We start from the raw sequence: 19,186 nt of genomic DNA, 5'->3' as shown, positions 1-19,186 counted from the left end.
ATTGACAGGTTGGCGGGCCCGCAGCTGATTTTGCTGCGCCCCCGCCTTCCTGAAGCTTTAAATGGGGCGGGGTGACGTTGGGGGTTCCGCCCAACATCATCCCGCGTCTTTTTACGCATCGGCGAGCGGGCCCCGCCCCCTGCCCGCCGACGACAAAATTCAGCCCTATATGTGTGCATCAAACTCTATAATGAAGGACGAACTCTCTCCTCGAGGTTCCCCGCACTGCTAACTCATTGGTTCACACAGATCATGTGATCTTGCAACACAGGATTATTCTTAAAGATTAAAGATTAAAGATTATTCTTAAAATGTAGTCCTACATTTATCAAAAGTACAATTACTACAAGCATACTCATGTGAAACCAATTTGTACTATTTCAGTCTTGCACACTTCTTACGAATGTATAGTTGCATTAGTGTTTGATCATTTTTAAAACAGCGTAAATTAACCAGAAAAGTATTTTTGTCCTCATTTAGTTTTAGTACTTGTTCTTGGGATGTGCGTGACACTGGCAAAGCTACATTTATTGCCCATCCCTATTTAACTAGAGACAGCAACAATTGGCCTTTGGTGATGATGTTTTCATGATGGTGTTAGGTAGGCAGATCCAGAATTTTGAGGTCATACCGACGAAGGAACAATGGTGTATATCCCGCAGATGAATATACACACAGAGCCAAAAGAAAACGAGTATGAGCAGTATGGCAGGAATGGACAAGGATGCTGCTGCTTTCAGGTTTGCAGGACATGCAGCCCTTCTAGCCTGCCTCCTGGATGTCCTGCACATGAGGCTGAAAAGATGAAGGGTGGAGCTGCTAATGCAGCTACCCGAGCAGTGCCGCCTGCAGCAGCTATTCCTCAGAACGTTACTGCTAGGTGATAAAGGAAGCCTCAGTTTCAAGAGACTCAGATGGGCTTGTAACGGTAGCAGTAAGGTCTAGTACATAGAGGGTTAATGTGGGACTCAGTACAGTAGTGCCCACACAGTGATGTAGGAAGGCACATGACCCGGAACCAGGGTCAGTCCAAAATTTACAGAGATGTGTTGAGGCCTTGGATGGAGTCAGTTCCATACTTGTACCCTCTACTGTATATATGTGTATAGATGAGTTATTAAAAAAGACTTGCTTTCAAAAATCACCTGAGTGCAATGAAGAGATGAAACTCTGATGATACAAGGCACTGAAACGAACCGAGACACATTTCTAAGCAAACAGAAGATTGTTTGTTTGTTTTGTATCTTCGCATGCAATTTTCCCCCCGCAGGGGAATAGTGGGGAAGTATTGGAAGGATTAGCAGGCTATTTTTAATCAACCCGTTTGAACTGTGTCATGAACACTCCTTCCGTGGCCAACAAGTCCTGGAGGGGGACTTGAACCCTGAGCAACCCAATGAGACACAAGACCTCTGTGAACAGAGGTTTACAGCCTTTATTCCTCCACACCAGCACACAGCCTGTTCAAGCCATGTGCTTCCTCACAGGAACAAAAAGGTTAAACAAAAACGTTAAAACATATGCAGTTTTACTGTTTGTTTTTCTTCTCGTGAGTCATGCTAAAGCTTGCAATTTTCCTGCTACACATTTTGTTCCCATTCAAAAATCAATTTTAATTTATCATTCAAGATATTAAGTGGCTGATAACAGTCCACATAAGTGTCACATCCATATTCCTAAATATACATGTGATAACTCTTGATAGCTGAGATGGTAATTTTTGACAGAGAGAAATTTATTCACAGTATCTAATTCAATCATTGATACCATTCAATCTAATCATGGAGTCCTGTAATGTTATGCTCTGCTTTACATGCCAGGCATAATAAAACTGAGCCAAAAAAGCATCAGATCAAATCAGATTTGTAGAGAATACAAACTTCTGCTCCAGTTCACTCCCCTGCTTACATCTCTTTGTGAAGGAGCACCTTGTTAGTCCATTCCTGTCCACATTCAACTCAATGTTAAACTGAAAGAAATATGCCACATGAGGCATTTATAAGCAAGTGTGTTAAAACTATAATTGCTACATTTACCTGAAGCAGAAAGCCAGGTAGATCACCAAGACCACAATCCTCATTAACCTGAAAGATGCTCGTATAGGCAAGGCCACCAAGTGAATGAACTGCGATGGCCAAGTTGGAATATATCTTTGTGTTTTAGAAGAAATGAAAAGAAAAATAAACATTTCATATATAAAGTTCACATGTTTTATTTAAATTGTTTCAGTAGAATTTTTCTTAGGGTGCAAGGGTCCAGTCTCATGGAAAATCATCATATCCGACTATTATGGTTTCGGGTAATCACTCGATAGCTTTCGCAGGTTCAGTATCTGAGATGACTGTCAAAGTTGAGCTTCACCCCCTACAAACTGAGTGCCTATTTACCTTGCCAATATCTCATTGATTTGTTGTGGGTCTAGGGGTCAAATAGAAAAATTTGGTCATTCTGCCTATACTTACTGATTCAATCATATGAACTTACACTGGCCGTAAAATAACCATGTTAAAACATTACACAAAGGTTGGACAGTAAGTTAACAGTAACTGCCAAAAAAATTCTTAAAATTCTAAATGGATAAATGACACCCTGTAGAGCTACAGTAATAATGAGCTTAATAATCTCCCTTGGGAAGAAAATTAAAAAACAAAATTCACAAAATCCGAATGCAAACTGGATCTAGGAAACAAGCCTTGAATGTTATCCTCATGTGGGGATTTGCTGCTAACCTTTCAACTGCATCGTCTGGCTTACCTACATCTATGATTATTTTGGACCCACTATTCAATTGGGAGGCAAACTGAGATCAAATTTTAATACTTGACAGGACAAAAAATAGAGCCACCAACAGAAGATATTCAAAGAAAACCCACATGATGCTTGTATTCAGCACCTTCCTCAGTTCTATGCTACAAGCAGAACTCTGAGATAGAAAAAAAAACATGACTTTGCATGAACTAATATGTTTAATTTCCCACAGGCATTTCAATCCACACATGTACTTCTAGCAAGAATCACTAGCTAACGACTAGAGAGCGCATCACTCGCATTTTTTTTCCTCCTGTCTAGCTCAGGGATTCAGAACAATTTAGGTATCTCCTGAGATGTGTCAACTCAATCAAGAAAACACGCGGGTTGTTGTGTTGACCCACTGAGTATGAAGCCAACTACCAATTAAAGATTCACTATCACAAAGCATGCCACGGCATTTTTAAACATTGATTATAATTCTGATACTCCTATTCTCATACTGTTATTGGAATTTATTGTAAAATAGTGATATCTGTGTCTATATGTGTCTCTGTGTGTGTGTGTGAGAGACTTAATTGGATTAAAGGCAGCTGGTCTAGAGATTTTGATCTAAACATGGTAAACATGGGGCAAGTTTAGAATGTAAGGTGTAAAAGGACATTTGCTTTTGTAAATAAATCAGACTAGATTATTTTCAAAGGAGGAGTGAAATGTATAACGGAGCCAGGTAAAGGTTAGAAACAGCGTGTTTATTTTTCCCAAAGATTACAGGTAAAACTCTCATAGCACTACTATGAGAGGTTTTTTTTATCAGAAAGATGAAGTCTTTGTCGGGTGGGCTGCGCACCACTATTTTACGTGGGTGGGCCAATTAAGGCCCACCCAGTGAAACGCATGGCTGGTTGTGCTCAGCAATACCTGTGCTGGTGGCAGGGGGGGGAATGGGAGAGTTTCGGCCTGCGCTCTTTCGCGCATCTCCCTGAGGCACGGACCTGAGGCAGGGAGATTAAGCTGACAAAAAAAATCTTGTTATAAATAAAGCTTAAAATTATTTAAACATGTCCCCTCATGTGACAATGTCACATGAAGTGGGACATGTTTGTGAGTGTAGCAAAACTTATTAAATTATTTTATAAAACCTTCAGCAAAGCTCATCCCACCCGCGGATGAGGTTTCCTGAAAAACACGAAGGCTGTTTGGGTTCTTTGCCTGCCGCCAACCTTAAGGTTGGACGGGCAATGTTGTTAATAAACATGATTTTTTTCTAATGGCCTTAATAGGCCGTTGACAGCTCGGCGGGCGCGCAGCCGCCTCCGGACCGCGCCTGCTGAACAAAAGATCGAAATGACGTGTGATGATGTCGGGACGCATTATTTTACGTGTCGGTACGTGTCAGGCCCGAACCCGCACGCCCACGGCGATAATCTGGCCATAGTCAAACAATAGGAATTTGCATTCAAAGGGGAAAATATGCATCAAGGAGCGAAGGCTGTGTGTAAGGGTAGGTATTTTTAAGATCTAACAAGTGTGTCAAGCCCTCAGCATCTATGCCTCAAGCTGCTGTCTTCAAAGAGCTAAAGTTAAGAAAACTCATGTTGAATTTGATTGGTTCAGGGTATTGTGTCTCACTTTGCCTGGGTCTTTTAAAATCCGTACGCCTTACGGTTGCCTTAACGAAAGTGTAACTGGGAGTCAGATTGATTCTGGGATTTAGAAGGTATCAAAGTAGTAATTTGTAGATCCATATATGTACTTAAAATCATTTCTCTTATTAATAAATGTTTAATCTAGTTTTGTAAAAACCTATAAGACTTGCTGAATTCAAGGCACGCATCTCAAAATTTATACAAATTGCAAAACAAGTTGTGGCAATTGTTTCAAGTTTCCCTTTGGGATTTGAGCAACTCAGCCTTTACTATTGCTTATGCTGTAACACTATTTTATGACAACCTCAAAACGCTATAAAAAAAATCATGATGATATGAGGCCTTTGTCAACAGGATAACTTTGTCTTAGTCATTACGAACACACATGCACATGCTTTCAGGAAAACCCCCTGTTCTTGGAAGTTGCTAGACACTTGTGGAAAGGAATGAGCTCCAAGGTACAAGTAACAGTCTTCCAGTTGGCTCCACAAAATAATAGCAATCTCAGAGAAAGAAAAAAGTAAGCTGGCAAGTGTTTTTTTTTTGCAATTTTTTAATCTCTCTTGCAAGATGAAACATCTTAAATCACTTCCACTTTCCTTTGTTGGGATATGACCTAGAATGAAATTGTTGCACGTCTGCAATATCAAATTTCGTAATCCAGCTTAACTTCCCAAAAATTGCAAAGCAGTATCAGTAAATCTGGGTGTCTGGGCTCCAGCAGAAGCATTCTCCTCAATAAAAAAACATCAGCTTTTCAAGAGATTTGTTACTTTTGTGAATGAACACGGAAGCCTTTAGTGAACCGAGAAGGACTTTGTGGCTACAGGCAAAGGATGTGGCAATAACGAGTGACCGTACTGGTTGACCTCCCAGGGAGTGAATCATGTTGAAAACCAGACATCTGCTTAAAAACTTTAGAATCACCTCAGTAGACATATAGGTATTATATATTATGCTCTACCAAATTTTATTTACACACCTTTGTTCCATCTGTATTGCCTCTCCTTTAAAATCCTCCTTATCTAGCACCCGCAAGCCATGTCCCAAGTTTCTCACCAAGATAGCATCATTTTCTCCTCAGCCTCTACACTGAACGATTCCTTATCCGCAATTATTTCAATCTCCATCTCAACTTGTTTTGCCCTTTCTCTTCAGATTTCAGTACCCTCATTAAATCTCTCCTCCATATAAATTTTCTGACCTATATTTATAGCCACCGCTTGGATCTTGCTATCTCGTACAGCTCTCTACTCTCATGGCTTTGATAACAAACAATGCCATTGTTTACCACTCCTTTATATCGCTCATACCACATTCCCCTACCCTCTTCCAACCCTTCTGCACCTGCCCTTAGAAAAAATAATTCTTCCCTAACTCACTCATGACTGCACTGTCAAACTCCCAAAATGTTGTGGCCCCTTCCAGACACCATGTTACTTCATGCTGATCACTTCCTCTCCATCTCTGATGCACTCATCCCCAGTGATACCTTTGCTGTCTCCCATCCTGGTCATTTCCCCTGGTATAGCCCCAATATTTTCTTCCTCAGATCCAACGTACACGGACATATCTGGCACACAGCTTGCTTAGCTAATGATTATCTGGTCTAACCAGATCTGGTAAAGAACTATCGGGCCCAGGACTCCTGTGCCAAAACTGTTCATTATTCCAGGGTCAAATAAACATTGAGACTGACAAAACAGATCACAGAAAGGACAACTTACTATAACCGCTTAAAATGCCAATCAAGCAAAGTTAACAATTGTTTCAAGTTTCCCTTTTGTCAAAAGAGATTCCCTGCTGAGCAAATGCTTTTATTGATCTGGGATATTAACAAATCATGGAGAATAAGGACAGCTGGAAACCCATCTCTTTTGTCAATGTCTCACTGTTTATTTGGACAAGATTAAGGGGGGTGAAGTTTTGAGGATGTTGTTATTGATAGTTGAATAGTTTGACTCATTGATGTTTTTGTAGGGTTGTTGAAACAGCAGTTTTATTTCTTAAAGAACATTTCTGAATGGATGGTTTTTCCTTCTTCAGCAGTTCCACACATGCCTTCGTTATTACATGGCTCATTGGTTATATACATAGGGCATGGAAAGGACACATGTTGGCATTGAGTTGACATGGGCACTATGACAGCCATGGGGAGTCACTGGGGGGCACTGGTGAGGCCTTTTGAACTTACCTTTCAAAAGGTCCCCAAATCCAGACTATGGTTCACGACTCTTCTGGGCCACGAACCACTCGTCATGGAGAAGCTGGCCTGACTCCACGAAAATTGTGGGGGACTAGGACTATCCCCGCAATGGAGCTGGCAAGGCCGGGAGTGCAGTGCTTGCTACCCAAACTCTTGTCCCAAGCTGGTGAAAATTCCCGGTTCCAGGAACGGTGGCGGAATCCCAGAACCGGGTCCCGACCGTCATTTTTAAATTGCTCCGGAGTCATCCTGACTCTGTGAAAATCTGACTCTAGCAATCTAACCTCCTGCCTTATAGTTGGGTTTATTAGAAAGCAAATATCAAGAAAGAACAAAGAAAGAACAAAGAAAAGTACAGCACAGGAACAGGCCCTTCGGCCCTCCAAGCCTGCGCCGATCATATTGCCTGTCAAACTAAAACATTTTGCACTTCCGGGGTCCATATCCCTCTATTCCCATCCTATTCATGTATTTGTCAAGCTGCCTCTTAAACACCACTATCGTACCTGCTTCCACCACCTCCTTTGGCAGCGAATTCCAGACAGTCACTACCCTCTGCGTAAAAAACTTGCCCCGCACATCTCCTCTATAGTTTTCTCCTCTCACCTTAAATCTATGTCCCCTAGTAATTGACTCTTCCACCTTGGGAAAAAGCTTCTGACTATCTACTCTGTCCATGCCACTAATAATTTTGTAAACTTCTATCAAGTCGCCCCTCAATCTCTGTCGCTCTAGTGAGAACAATCCAAGTTTCTCCAACTTCTCCTCATAGCTAATAACCTCCAGACCAGGCAGCATCCTGGTAAACTCCTCTGCACCCTCTCCAATGCCTCCATATCCTTCTGGTAATGTGGCGATCAGAATTGCACGCAATATTCCAAGTGTGGCCTAACCAAGGTTCTATACAGCTACAGCATGACTTCCCAGCTTTTATACTCAATACCCCTGCCAATGAAGGCAAGCAGGCCATATACCTTCCTGACTACCTTATCCACCTGCGTTGCCACTTTCAGTGACCTGTGGACCTGTACACCCAGATCCCTCTGCCCGTTGATGCACTTAACGGTTCTGCCATTTACTGTATAATTCCTACCTGTATTAGACCTTCCAAAATGCATTACCTCGCATTTGTCCAGATTAAACTCCATCTGCCATTTCTCCGTCCAAGTTTCCAACCGATCTATATCCCGTTGTATCCTTTGACAATCCTCTTCACTATCTGCAACTCCTCCTCCTCTGCAAACTTACCAGTTAGCCCAGTTACATTTTCCTCCAAATCATTTACGTATACTACAAACAGCAAAGGTCCCAGCACTGATCCCCGCTGAACACCACTAGTCACAGCTCTCCATTCAGAAAAGCACCCTTCCACTGCTACCCTCTGTCTTCTATGACCAAGCCAATTCTGTATCCATCTTGCCAGCTCACCTCTGATCCCGTGCGACTTTACCTTCTGTACCAGTCTGCCATGAGGGACCTTGTCAAAATCCTTACTGAAATCCATGTAGATAACATCCATTGCCCTTCCATCGTTGATCATCTTTGTCACTTCCTCGAAAAACTCGATCAAGTTAGTAAGACACGACCTCCCCTTCACAAAACCATGCTGCCTCTCACTAATACGCCCATTTGCTTCCAAATGGTAGTAAATCCTGTCACGAAGAATCTTCTCTAATAATTTCCCTACCACTGACGTAAGGATCACTGGCCTGTAGTTTCCTGGATTATCCCTGCTACCCTTCTTAAACAATGGAACAACATTGGCCATTCTCCAGTCCTCTGGGACCTCACCCGTAGACAGTGAGGATACAAAGATTTCTGTCAAGGCCCCAGCAATCTCCTCCCTTGCCTCCCTCAGTACTCTGGGGTAGATCCCATCTGGCCCTGGGGACTTAGCCACCTTAATATTCTTCAAGGCGCCTAACACCTCTTTTTTGATCTCAACATGATCCAGGCCATCTACACACTCTTCCCTAGACAAATCGACCGCTAAGTCCTTCTCTTTGGTGGATACTGATGAGAAGTACTCATTTAGCATCTCCCCCATTTCTTCTGGCTCCACACACAGATTCCCACCTCTGTCCCTGAGTGGGCCTACCCTTTCCCTGGCTACCCTCTTGCTTTTTACATATGTATAAAAGGCCTTGGGATTTTCCTTAATCCTGGTTGCCAATGACTTTTCATGACCCCTTTTAGTCCTCCTGACTCTTTGCTTAAGTTTCTTCCTACTTTCTTTATATTCTCCATGGCTTCATCTGTTCCTAGCCTCCTAGCCCTTACGAATGCTTCCCTTTTCTTTTTGACTAATCTCACAATATCCTTCGTTATCCAAGGTTCCTGAAACTTGCCATACTTATCCTTCATCCTAGCAGGAACATGCTGGTCCTGAATTCTTATCAACTGACATTTGAAAGCCCCCCACAAGTCAGTTGTTGATTTGCCCTCAAACATCCGCCTCCAGTCTAGATTCCTCAGTTCCTGCCTAATATTGTTATAATTAGCCTTTCCCCAATTAAGCACATTAACCCGAGGACTCCTGTTATCCTTATCCACCAGTACCTTGAAACTTACTGAATTATGGTCACTTTTCCCGAAATGCTCCCCTACTGAAACTTCGACCACCTGGCCGGGTTCATTCCCTAATACCAGGTCCAGTATTGCCCCTTCCCTAGTTGTACTATCTACATATTGTCTCAGGAAGCCCTCCTGGATGCACCTTACAAATTCTGCACCATCCAAACCCCTAGCGCTAAGTGATTCCCAATCGATATAGGGAAAGTTAAAATCACCCATCACAACAACCCTATTGCTTTTACATCTTTCCAAAATCTGCCTACAAAACTGTTCCTCAATCTCCCACCGGCAATTGGGAGGCCTATAGTAAACCCCTAACATTGTGACTGCACCCTTCCTATTCCGGAGCTCTACCCATATTGCCTCGCTGCATGAACCCACCGAGGTGTCCTCCTGTCGTACAGCTGTGATATTCTCCTTAACCAGCAGTGCAACTTCCCCACCTCTTCTACATCCCTCTCTATCCTGCCTGAAGCATCTAAATCCTGGAACGTTTATCTGCCAATCCTGTCCATCCTTCAACCAAGTCTCTGTAATAGCAATAACATCATAGTCCCAAGTACTAATCCAAGCTCTAAGCTCATCTGCCTTGCCTGTTATACTTCTTGCTTTGAAACAAATGCATTTCAGACCCCCAGTCCCACTGTGTTCAGTAATTTCTCCTTGCCTGCTCTTCCTCAGTCCTACTGGCCATATTCACTAATTCTCAGTCATTTATTTCACCTGCTGACCTATTGCTCTGGTTCCCACCCCCTGCTATACTAGTTTCAACCCTCCCGAGTGACACTAGCAAACCTCGCAGCCAGGATATTGGTGCCCCTCCAGTTTAGATGAAACCCGTCCTTCTTGTACAGGTCCCACCTGCTCTGGAAGGGACCCCAATGATCCAGATATCGAAAACCCTCCTTCCTACACCATCTGTTCAGCCACGTGTTTAGCTGCACTATCTTCCTATTTCTAGCCTCACTGGCACGTGGCACAGGGAGTAATCCTGAGGTTACAACCCTAGAGGTCCTGTTTTTTAACTTTCTGCCTAACTCCCTGAACTCGCGCTGCAGGACCTCGTCACTCTTCCTGCCTATGTCGTTAGTACCAATGTGAACCATGACCTCTGGCTGTTCTCCCTTCCCCTTCAGAATGACCCGTACCTGATCAGGGACATCCTGGACCCTGGCACCAGGGAGGCAATATACCATCCTGGTGTCTCTTTCACGAATCACAGAAGCGCCTATCTGAGCCCCTGAATATAGAGTCCCCTATGACAATTGCTCTTCTGTGCTTTGACCCCCCCTGCTGAACAACAGAGCCAGCCGTGGTGCCACTGCTCTGGCTACTGCTGTTGTTTTCCCCTGATAGGCCACCCCCCGCCCCCAACAGTATCCAAAACGGTATACCTGTTAGAGAGGGGCTATAATCTATATATAATCTATAATCTGGAGGCATTTCATTACTGGACCTATGTCAAACTGAAAGGTTATGACTGAATTTTTTGTTCAGGGAACCTGGTTTGGATTAACAATCTGCAACTGTAATTCCTACATTGTCTAATGAATGACAAAACAATAAAGGGAAAGTCAAATAAACCCATCCTGGCAGTGTATGATATTATGGTAGCTTAATAAACAGACTTAATAACCCAATAATAGATCATAGAAATTAAACAATCTGCTTTCAGTTTGCAAATGGAGGGTCTATTTCCAAGAAACCATGTGATCTATCCTCACTGCATTTTTAAAGATATGTCTGCAGACATTGGTTGCTCTGTGTGCAAATCATTTTTAAAAAAAAATACTGTAAGGAAACAATTAGCTCATTGATTTTTACTTGTCATGTAAGCCTTTCTGTGTAATGTGGTAAGTAAATGCAATAATGAAGGATGTTTGAGTGACATCAAGGAAACCTTGAAACCAATTTCAAGAAACAAGATTGCAAAATAAATTATCTTAAAAAAAATCCGTTAACCATTTGGGAAAGTAAATTGGGGAGGGGAGAATTCAGTGCTGCTTTCTAATCATTAACATTTTAGTGGGTTACTGCCAGTGTTACAATTGGTATCAGTTCTCTTCCACTCATTAACTTTCACCCACAAATATGATGATGTACAAAGCAGTACAGAAAAAGAATAGAGATGGGTCTCCAATAATCTGAATCAACAGGTTAATCCAGTTGGCCAAAAAATGGCTCAGGCTTTCAGACTAAACAAAGGGCTAAAAATTGGATAAGGTGCACAACCAGGGGCCGGGATCGCGACATGTGTTCCTTCAAGGTGATGTGGGCTGCATGCAAACTTCATGCTTCCTGCTCATCTCCATGATTGTTGTGTGCAGGCCACGCAGCTCGGTGTTCCATGCTCAGCGGGAAGCCCAGGGTCGTGCGAGGTCAGCACGAGTTAAAGTTAGCCTGCAATTCTTAAAGCCGGCTTGCATCGCTTAAAGGGAAGCGCGCTCTGGCTGCAGCAGGGGCTGGAAAAGATGTTGTGAGCAGCGGGCCATAGAAAGGGCTCCAGATTCTCTAATGAAACCATGAAGGCCTGATGACAGAGGGTGGAATGGAGGAGAGAGCTCCTCTTTCTGGAGAGGGGGATGCTGGGGGGGGGTTGGCTTCAGGCGACCCTCCAGGCAAGCACTTTGAAAGGAAGGGACGCAGACAGCCAAGAAGGAAGCAGCGCCAGAAGATAGGCCCCCAAGGATCTGGTTACAGTGCTGGAAAAAATTCAATGAATTCACCAGTAATCAAGAGCGGTGATTGCATCTTTAAATACCATATCGTACCAACCACACCACCAAACGCACATGTCCCTCAATGCACCACACCCCCAACAATCAATCATCAGCAATTAATATTCATGTCTAATATTCATATGCTCCATCTCACCCTCACACAATGATCATCATTATGAACCTCACAGCCACATCCCACAGCTTTTACATGTTACCAGCTATTCAGCTCTGACAGCAAATCACCCTAAAACACAGCAACACAGGGCAGAATCTTCTGTTCGACATACGGGGGCGGGCCCCACATGCTGACGCATCAAATGATGTGCAGTGACATCGGGCGTGTGTCCTGACGTCACCATGCGTCATTCCGATCTTTCATTTGGCGGGCACGCGCTGGAGTCGGCTGCGCACCCGCCAAACTGTCAAAGGCCTGTTAAGGCCATTAATAAAACAACTAAGCAATTTGACAGGGCTGCCCATCCAACCTTAAGGTTGTCGGTCAGGCGAAGAGCCCAGGCGGCCTTCGCATTTTTCATGAAACCTCATCCACAGGCGAGATGAGGTTTCATGAAGGGTTTATGAAGGGAACAGCACTTGCTGAAGCCATCCATGATGATGAAATATTCCTGCCTTTGCATCTTTGCAAGTCCCACTTCACCCTGAATCCAGTCTGAAGTACAGGCTAGATGGCGTAACCATGGACGTCCCCTGCTACCCACATTGCACCCCCCCGATACCCCTGTCCCCTGCAATTTTCCTCACCCCAATGCTTCCATTGTGCATTTATACTTTCAAATAAAACAATCACTATGACTGGAGAAAAAGTAATGGGAAAACTAATGGGACTTGAGGCTATCAAGATCTGATATCTTGTAACCAAGAGTCTTAAAGAAATGGCTGCAGAGAGAGCGGATGAATTGGTTGTAATGTTCCAAAATTCCCTAGGTTCCAGAAAGATCCCAGCAGATTGGAAAACAGCAAGGAGGGAGACAGAAAGCAGGAAACTATAGGCCAGTTATCCTAACATCTGACATTGGGAAAATGCTAGAATCCATTATTAAAGAGGTAGTAGCAGGAGATTTAGAAGATCATAACACAATCAGGCAGAGTCAATATGGTTTTGTGATAGGGAAATCATGTTTGACAAATTTGTTAGATGTAACAAGCAGGGTGGATAAAGGGGAGGCAGTAGATGTAGTTTATTTGGATTTCCAAAAGGCATTTGATAAAGGTGCCACATAAAATATTATTTTACAAGGTAACAACTTTTTATGCTGGGGGTGATATATTTGCATGGATAGGGGACTGGCTAATTAACTGGAAACAGAGTCAGGATAAATGGGTCATTTTCAGGATGGCAAACTGCAACTGGTAGAGTGCCACAGGGGGTCAGTGCTGGGGACTCAACTATTTATGATCTATATTAATTACCCGACTCAATTTTGCTGATGATACGAAGATAAGGAGGAAAGGAAGTTGTGAAAAGGATACAAAGAGTCTGCAAAGGGATACAGGTTAAATGAGTGGCAAAAATCTGGATGATGGAGTATAATTTCGGAAAATGTGAGGTTGTCCACTTTGGCAGGAAGAATAGAAAGGCAGAATATCATTTAAACGGAGACTGATCGCAGAATGCTGTAGTGCAATGGGGCCTGGGTGTCCTTGTACATGTTTTTTATTCATTCATGGGATGTGGGCGTCGCTGGCTAGTCCAGCATTTTTATTGCTCACCCCTGATTGCCCTTGTTCAGAGGGCACTTAAGAGTCAACCACATTGCTGTGGGTCTGGAGTCGCATGTAGGCCCGACCCAGGTAAGGACAGCAGATTTCCTTCACTAAAGGTCATTAGTGAACCAGGTGGGTTTTTACAACAATTGACAATGGTTTCATTGTCATCATCAGACTTTTAATTCCAGGTTTTTATTAAATTCAAATTCCACCATCTGCCATGGCAGGATTCGAACCGAGGTTCCCAAAACATTACCCTCGGTCTCTGGATTACTAGTCCAGTGGCAATCCCACTACACCATTGTCTCCCTCTAACAGACGTAATCACAAAATGTCAGTACGCAGGTACAGCAAGTAATTAGGAAGGCAAACGGAATGCTGGCCTTTATTGCAAGTGGGATGGAGTATAAAAATAGGAAAGTCTTGCTACAAATGTACAGGGCATTGGCGAGATCACACCTAGGGTACTGTGTACAGTTTTTGTCTCCTTACTTAAGGAAGGATATACTTGTGTTGGAACAGTTCAAAGAAGATTCACTTGGCTAATTCCTGGGATGAAGGGGTTCTCTTAGGAGGGAAGGTTGAGCAACGTGGGCCTATACTCAATGGAGCTTAAAAAAATGAGAGTGACCTTATTGAAACATAGGATTCTGAGGGGGCTTGACAGGGTGAATGCTGATAGGATGTTTCCCCATGTGGGGGAATCTAGAACTAGGAGGCACAGTTTCACAACAAGGGGTCTCCTATTTAAGATGAAGATGAGGATGAATTTCTTCTCTCAGGGGGTCATGAGTGCTTGGCATTCTCTACCTCAGCGAGCAGTGGAGCCTCGGTCATTGAATATATTCAATGCTTAATTAGACAGATTTTTGATTGACAAAGGGGTCAAGAGTAATAGGGAAAGGAAGTGGAGTTAAGGTCACAATTGGATCAGCAATGATCTTATTGAATGGCAGAGCAGGCTCGAGGGGTCAAATGGCTTACTCCTGCTCCTGTTTCTTATGTTCTTGTACCCACTGCTTCCTGGCCAGCTAGTGGTGTATGACTATGGAGAGGGAGAAGATGGAGATTTCTGAGAAAGAGGCACCATCACTTGATCAGCCACTTGCAGCCATGAGCTCAAATACTGGCACAGCGGGTGCTGTAAAAGTTGTATAGAGACGGGATCTGCACTTGGTGAGTCACTGGACATAAGAAGGCTGCAGCCAGGACAAGGGGAATGGATTAGATGTAAGCCAGTTTCCCCAGAGGTGAGTTTGTAGCCACGTTCTGTTGCAGAAGACTCTGGATGAAGACTTTGATGGAACTGCATGATGGGCATGCACCTTGAAATACTTGTTGCATTGGCAGGCCTGCCTTAGAGCCTCTTGTTACTGCCAAGCACCATAGAGGAATGCAGCTCCAACTTGGCAAAGGGCTTTACGCAGAGCTTAGAGCTCATTCTTTCCAGTCCGGAAATGGTGGCCAATTTCATGGCAGTACTTGTGGACCAGTCATGATGCATCATCTGATGGTCAATGTTTCAGCTTTCATTGCAGCACAGTCTGAGTGCTGCTGGGGAAGCTCAGAATGAGGTCGTGAGGTCTCAGCTTGCTGTCAATTGGTTCAAACTGCTGCCATCATGACTGCAGGTATAAATGCTAAAAGGGACTTGCAGGGTCTCTCAGCTATCCACCAATCTGTCCTCTGAATAGATTACTAAGATTGTTAAGGTGCTGCCCCAGGGTATTGGCATGGCCCCATGGTGCATGAACCTCTGGCCTCTCTTAGCATTCATGTTCCCACTACTGTCACTCTGCCAGTGCCCTTGTAGCTGCCTGTCATCAGGCAAGCCCAGACTTCAGCCACCCAAGCCGAGGTGGTGCAATATGAAACCAGGCCCTCAAGCGCATAAATAATCTGCAATGGTGCCCCATTGAAAGTCACCTACCTTCCCCACCATCTGTGCTGGAGTTGCTGTGCATAGGAAAATCGGGCTAGCCAAGTGGGTATGGATCGGTTTGGTGGTGTCTTTTGTTACAGGATTTTGACCAAGAGGACCCTGATGGTTTGTATCAGAGGGATGGAAAGGTGGTGAAGTGGGGAGCAAAGGTGACCTGGGGACTTTTTTCCCGTATGACCCAGAGTCTGATGAGACACTCATGGGCAGCCCATGCGGAATGCTGATTTCCCAGATGCTTCCTCCCTCCCTCCTCCTCCTAAGAGGATCCTTCGCTGGGGGGAAGGGGAGGCAAAAAGGAAAAATGGAACGAATTGACAAGGCCCACAGCTAAGAAAGGAAGAGAGAGAGAGAGAGAGAGAAAAAATGAGAGCGAGAAGATGGCAAAAGAGAAAAGCAGAGAGATGGTAAATTGATAACACTCTTGTATTTTACTGAAGGTTGCATGTTGACTTTTCTTTAACAGATGTGTCGCCAGGAGATCCAATCTTCACTGCTTGCTGGCATCAATGTCAAATTGAAGTAAATAACCTGGGAGGACACATTTTGGCAGAAATATTTCTCCCATACAAAGTCAAAGGAGGAATATCTGCTCAGTGTCAACAATTGCATTTCTTGTAACACGAAACTCCAATAAGTCTATGGCTGGAAAAAGTGAAGGAAAATAACTAAAGGGCTAAACAGGCTCAAGGTGCCGAATGGTGGACTCCTGACTCCACAAAGACTAGTACTGCGGCATAATTCTGATAAATACCATTGCTATTTAAATACATACAAATGCTAGTTGGGCAGTTTCACTTCTCACTGAAACTGACAAATGGTAGAAACTGGGACACAAAGAAAAAAATAACTCAAGCTGTTGAGACACATTGGAAACTATTTCCACAGATCCTATACGGTGAAAGGAAACAAGTAAAGCATGTGATATAACCAAACATTAAGCAATATTTATGTACAGTATCAATTAATTCCTCACTGGACATGCCATGAGGTTACACTAGGCAGTCCAAGTGACTGAACCACTTTAGGTACCTGGAGTTCAGTTAACTGCCTTACCTCTCGATGTCTTAATTGAAAACTCTTCCCTTCTTGGTAGCAGTTGTAGGTTTTTAGAAGCATTAACAGTTCAGACCTGAACACAAACATAATAAACATATTATTAAATGTAAATGGCAAACTATTCTATAAACAAACACAGGGTTGAAGTCACACTGTGGGATATGGTTGATATCCTGACTAAATGCCATTAGCAGCTTGCAAAACAGCCTGCCTTCCAAACCCATGACTGTTACCATCTAGAAGGTCAATGGCAGCAGACACATGGGAACACCACCACCTGAAAGCTTCCCCCCCACCCCGCCAAAAGTCACACAGCATCCTGACTTGGAAATATATCACAGTTCCTTCACTGTCGCTGGGTCAAAATCCTAGAACTCCCTCTCTAACAGCACAGTGGAGGTATCTACATGCAACGGTTCAAGAAGGGCGCTCACCACCACCTTCATAAAAGGGCAGTTAGGGATTAGCAATAAACACTGGCCTAGCCAGCGACGCCCACACCCCATGAATGAATAAAAAGCTATTCCAACTGCTGAGGGGATTGGAACTATGCTCTCAGTTAACTCTGGGACAGATTGATCAGAGGGGGATTAGACACTGAGCCAGAGAATCAGGCTGAGCCACATTACACCGTGAATGCCAGAAAAAGAATGATGTGCTGCAACTTAAAGTAGGAAAGACAAACAGGCCATTTCCCTTGTCTCAAGTCTCTGTGTTTGTGCTACCTGCAATCAGGCCTATCAAAACCTAGCTTCATCCAACAGGTTTATATTGAGTATGGTATAAGTGGAAACTTTTTTCTCCTTTGTGCCTAGGAAATGCTGAATTGTTGATCATATAACGGAACAAAAAGTGGCATAGACCCTTGGCCTCCGCCAACCCACCCGCACCCCCCACACCTCACCTGTGTACCGCCCCAGGACTTTTGGGTTTCTCCCCAGCGGGCACGGTAGGCACATCACAATGAAGCAAGGAAGGCCTTCTGCTTATTTTCCTCCAGTAACATATATACAGCAAGTGCATATTAGATAGTGCCTTAAGGAAGCAGGTTCAGCTCAGAAATCGCCCGAGGATAATATCAACTAGAAAGTTACTTATGAAGCCTGACAAACATCTGATCAGATGACTTTCAGTAACCAAAGAGACACATTTTTAGAGGCTCCCCATGACAGAATTCCAGCAAGTTCACTTTTCAAGCAAAATGTTGCATGTACTAATGTTGATAGAATATTGGACGATGCATCTTTCATTCAGTCTAAAAGCTCAATGGTTGTGGCTACATAGTCAATAATTACAAGAATGGAAACCTCCATATAGTCACTATTTGAATCTAGTGTGGTCACTACTTCTCTAGACTTTACACATTTACAGCATTATATAGCCCTAAAATAAGCATTGTGAAAAGGGAAATTGGAAGTCAGAAGACTTTTGATATAATTTCCCCATAGATCTACCCTTCTGTAAGGATTTTCATTCAACATCCCTTTTTAAGAAAAATAATTTACTACAGTATTTTTAGAAAGTAAGCAAATCGAATAAAGTCAAATTTTAAAATATTATATTAAGAGAAATGGCAGGCAAGTTATATTAAGAGAAATGGCATGCAAGTTATTTAATCATAAAAGCTGTATAAACAATGCAGAGCAGATCATGTATGTGATGGTTAGGAACGCCATAGTGAAAAGTTTAGTACTGAGAAACTCATGATAAAAGAAGGAGGAAGGTGAGAATAGCTATTATCATCTGTCATATGCAAATTTCAGTCAAGTACTGATCTGAATATTCTCATGAAGAATGATTTTCCAGCTAATTCCTGGATGAATACAGGAGCAAATAAAGCAACAACTCCTTTTAAGATCTTGGACTAACTGTCTCAGCATTGGTAAAGGCCATGACTCTTCTTTTTTTTAGTTCATTAATGGGATATGGGCTTCGCTGGCTGGGCCAGCATTTATTGCCCATCCCTAGCTGCCCTTGAGAAGGTGGTGGTGAGCTGCCTTCTTGAACCACTGCAGTCCATGTGGCATGTGACAGTGCTGTTAGGAAGGGAGTTCCAGGATTTTGACCCAGGGACAGTGAAGGAACGGTGATATATTTCCAAGTCAGGATGGTGAGTGACTTGGATGGGAACTTCCAGCGGCGGCGTTCCCATCTATCTGCTGCCCTTGTCCTTCTAGGTGGTAGTGGTCATGGGTTTGGAAGGTGCTGCCTAAGGAGCCTTGGTGAATTCCCGCAGTGCATCTTGTAGATGGTACACACTGCTGCTGCTGGGTGGTGTCCAGCTTCTTCAGCGTTGTAGGAACTGCACTCATCCAGGCAAGTGGGGAGTATTCCATCACATTGCTGATTTGTGCCTTGTAGATGGTGGACAGGCTTTGGGGAGTCAGGAGGCGAGTGAGTTGCTCGTCACACGATTCTTAGCCTCTAACCTGCTCTTGTAGCCACAGTATTTATATGGCTAGTCCAGTTCAGTTTCTGGTCAATGGTAACCCTCAAGATGTTAATAGTGGGGGATTCAGTAATGGTAATGCCATTGAATATCAAGTGGCGTTGGTTGGATTCT

At 43.5% G+C, this 19,186-nt stretch overlaps 1 protein-coding gene across 6 annotated transcripts in view; it reads right to left on the bottom strand.

The window, feature by feature from the left end:
• Nucleotides 1–19,186, bottom strand: part of rassf4a (Ras association domain family member 4a) — a 244,194-nt gene that overhangs the window by 60,442 nt on the left and 164,566 nt on the right. For all 6 annotated transcript variants that reach the window (XM_078530748.1, XM_078530750.1, XM_078530747.1 and 3 more), the window contains one exon: nucleotides 16,621–16,696. In XM_078530748.1, the coding sequence (XP_078386874.1) occupies nucleotides 16,621–16,696 (76 nt within the window). The remainder of the gene's footprint in view (nucleotides 1–16,620; nucleotides 16,697–19,186) is intronic.

This window comes from Cetorhinus maximus, chromosome 27, assembly GCF_964194155.1.
Source record: "Cetorhinus maximus chromosome 27, sCetMax3.hap1.1, whole genome shotgun sequence".
Taxonomy (NCBI): Eukaryota; Metazoa; Chordata; class Chondrichthyes; order Lamniformes; family Cetorhinidae; genus Cetorhinus; species Cetorhinus maximus.
This window is presented reverse-complemented; position numbering and strand designations above follow the sequence as displayed.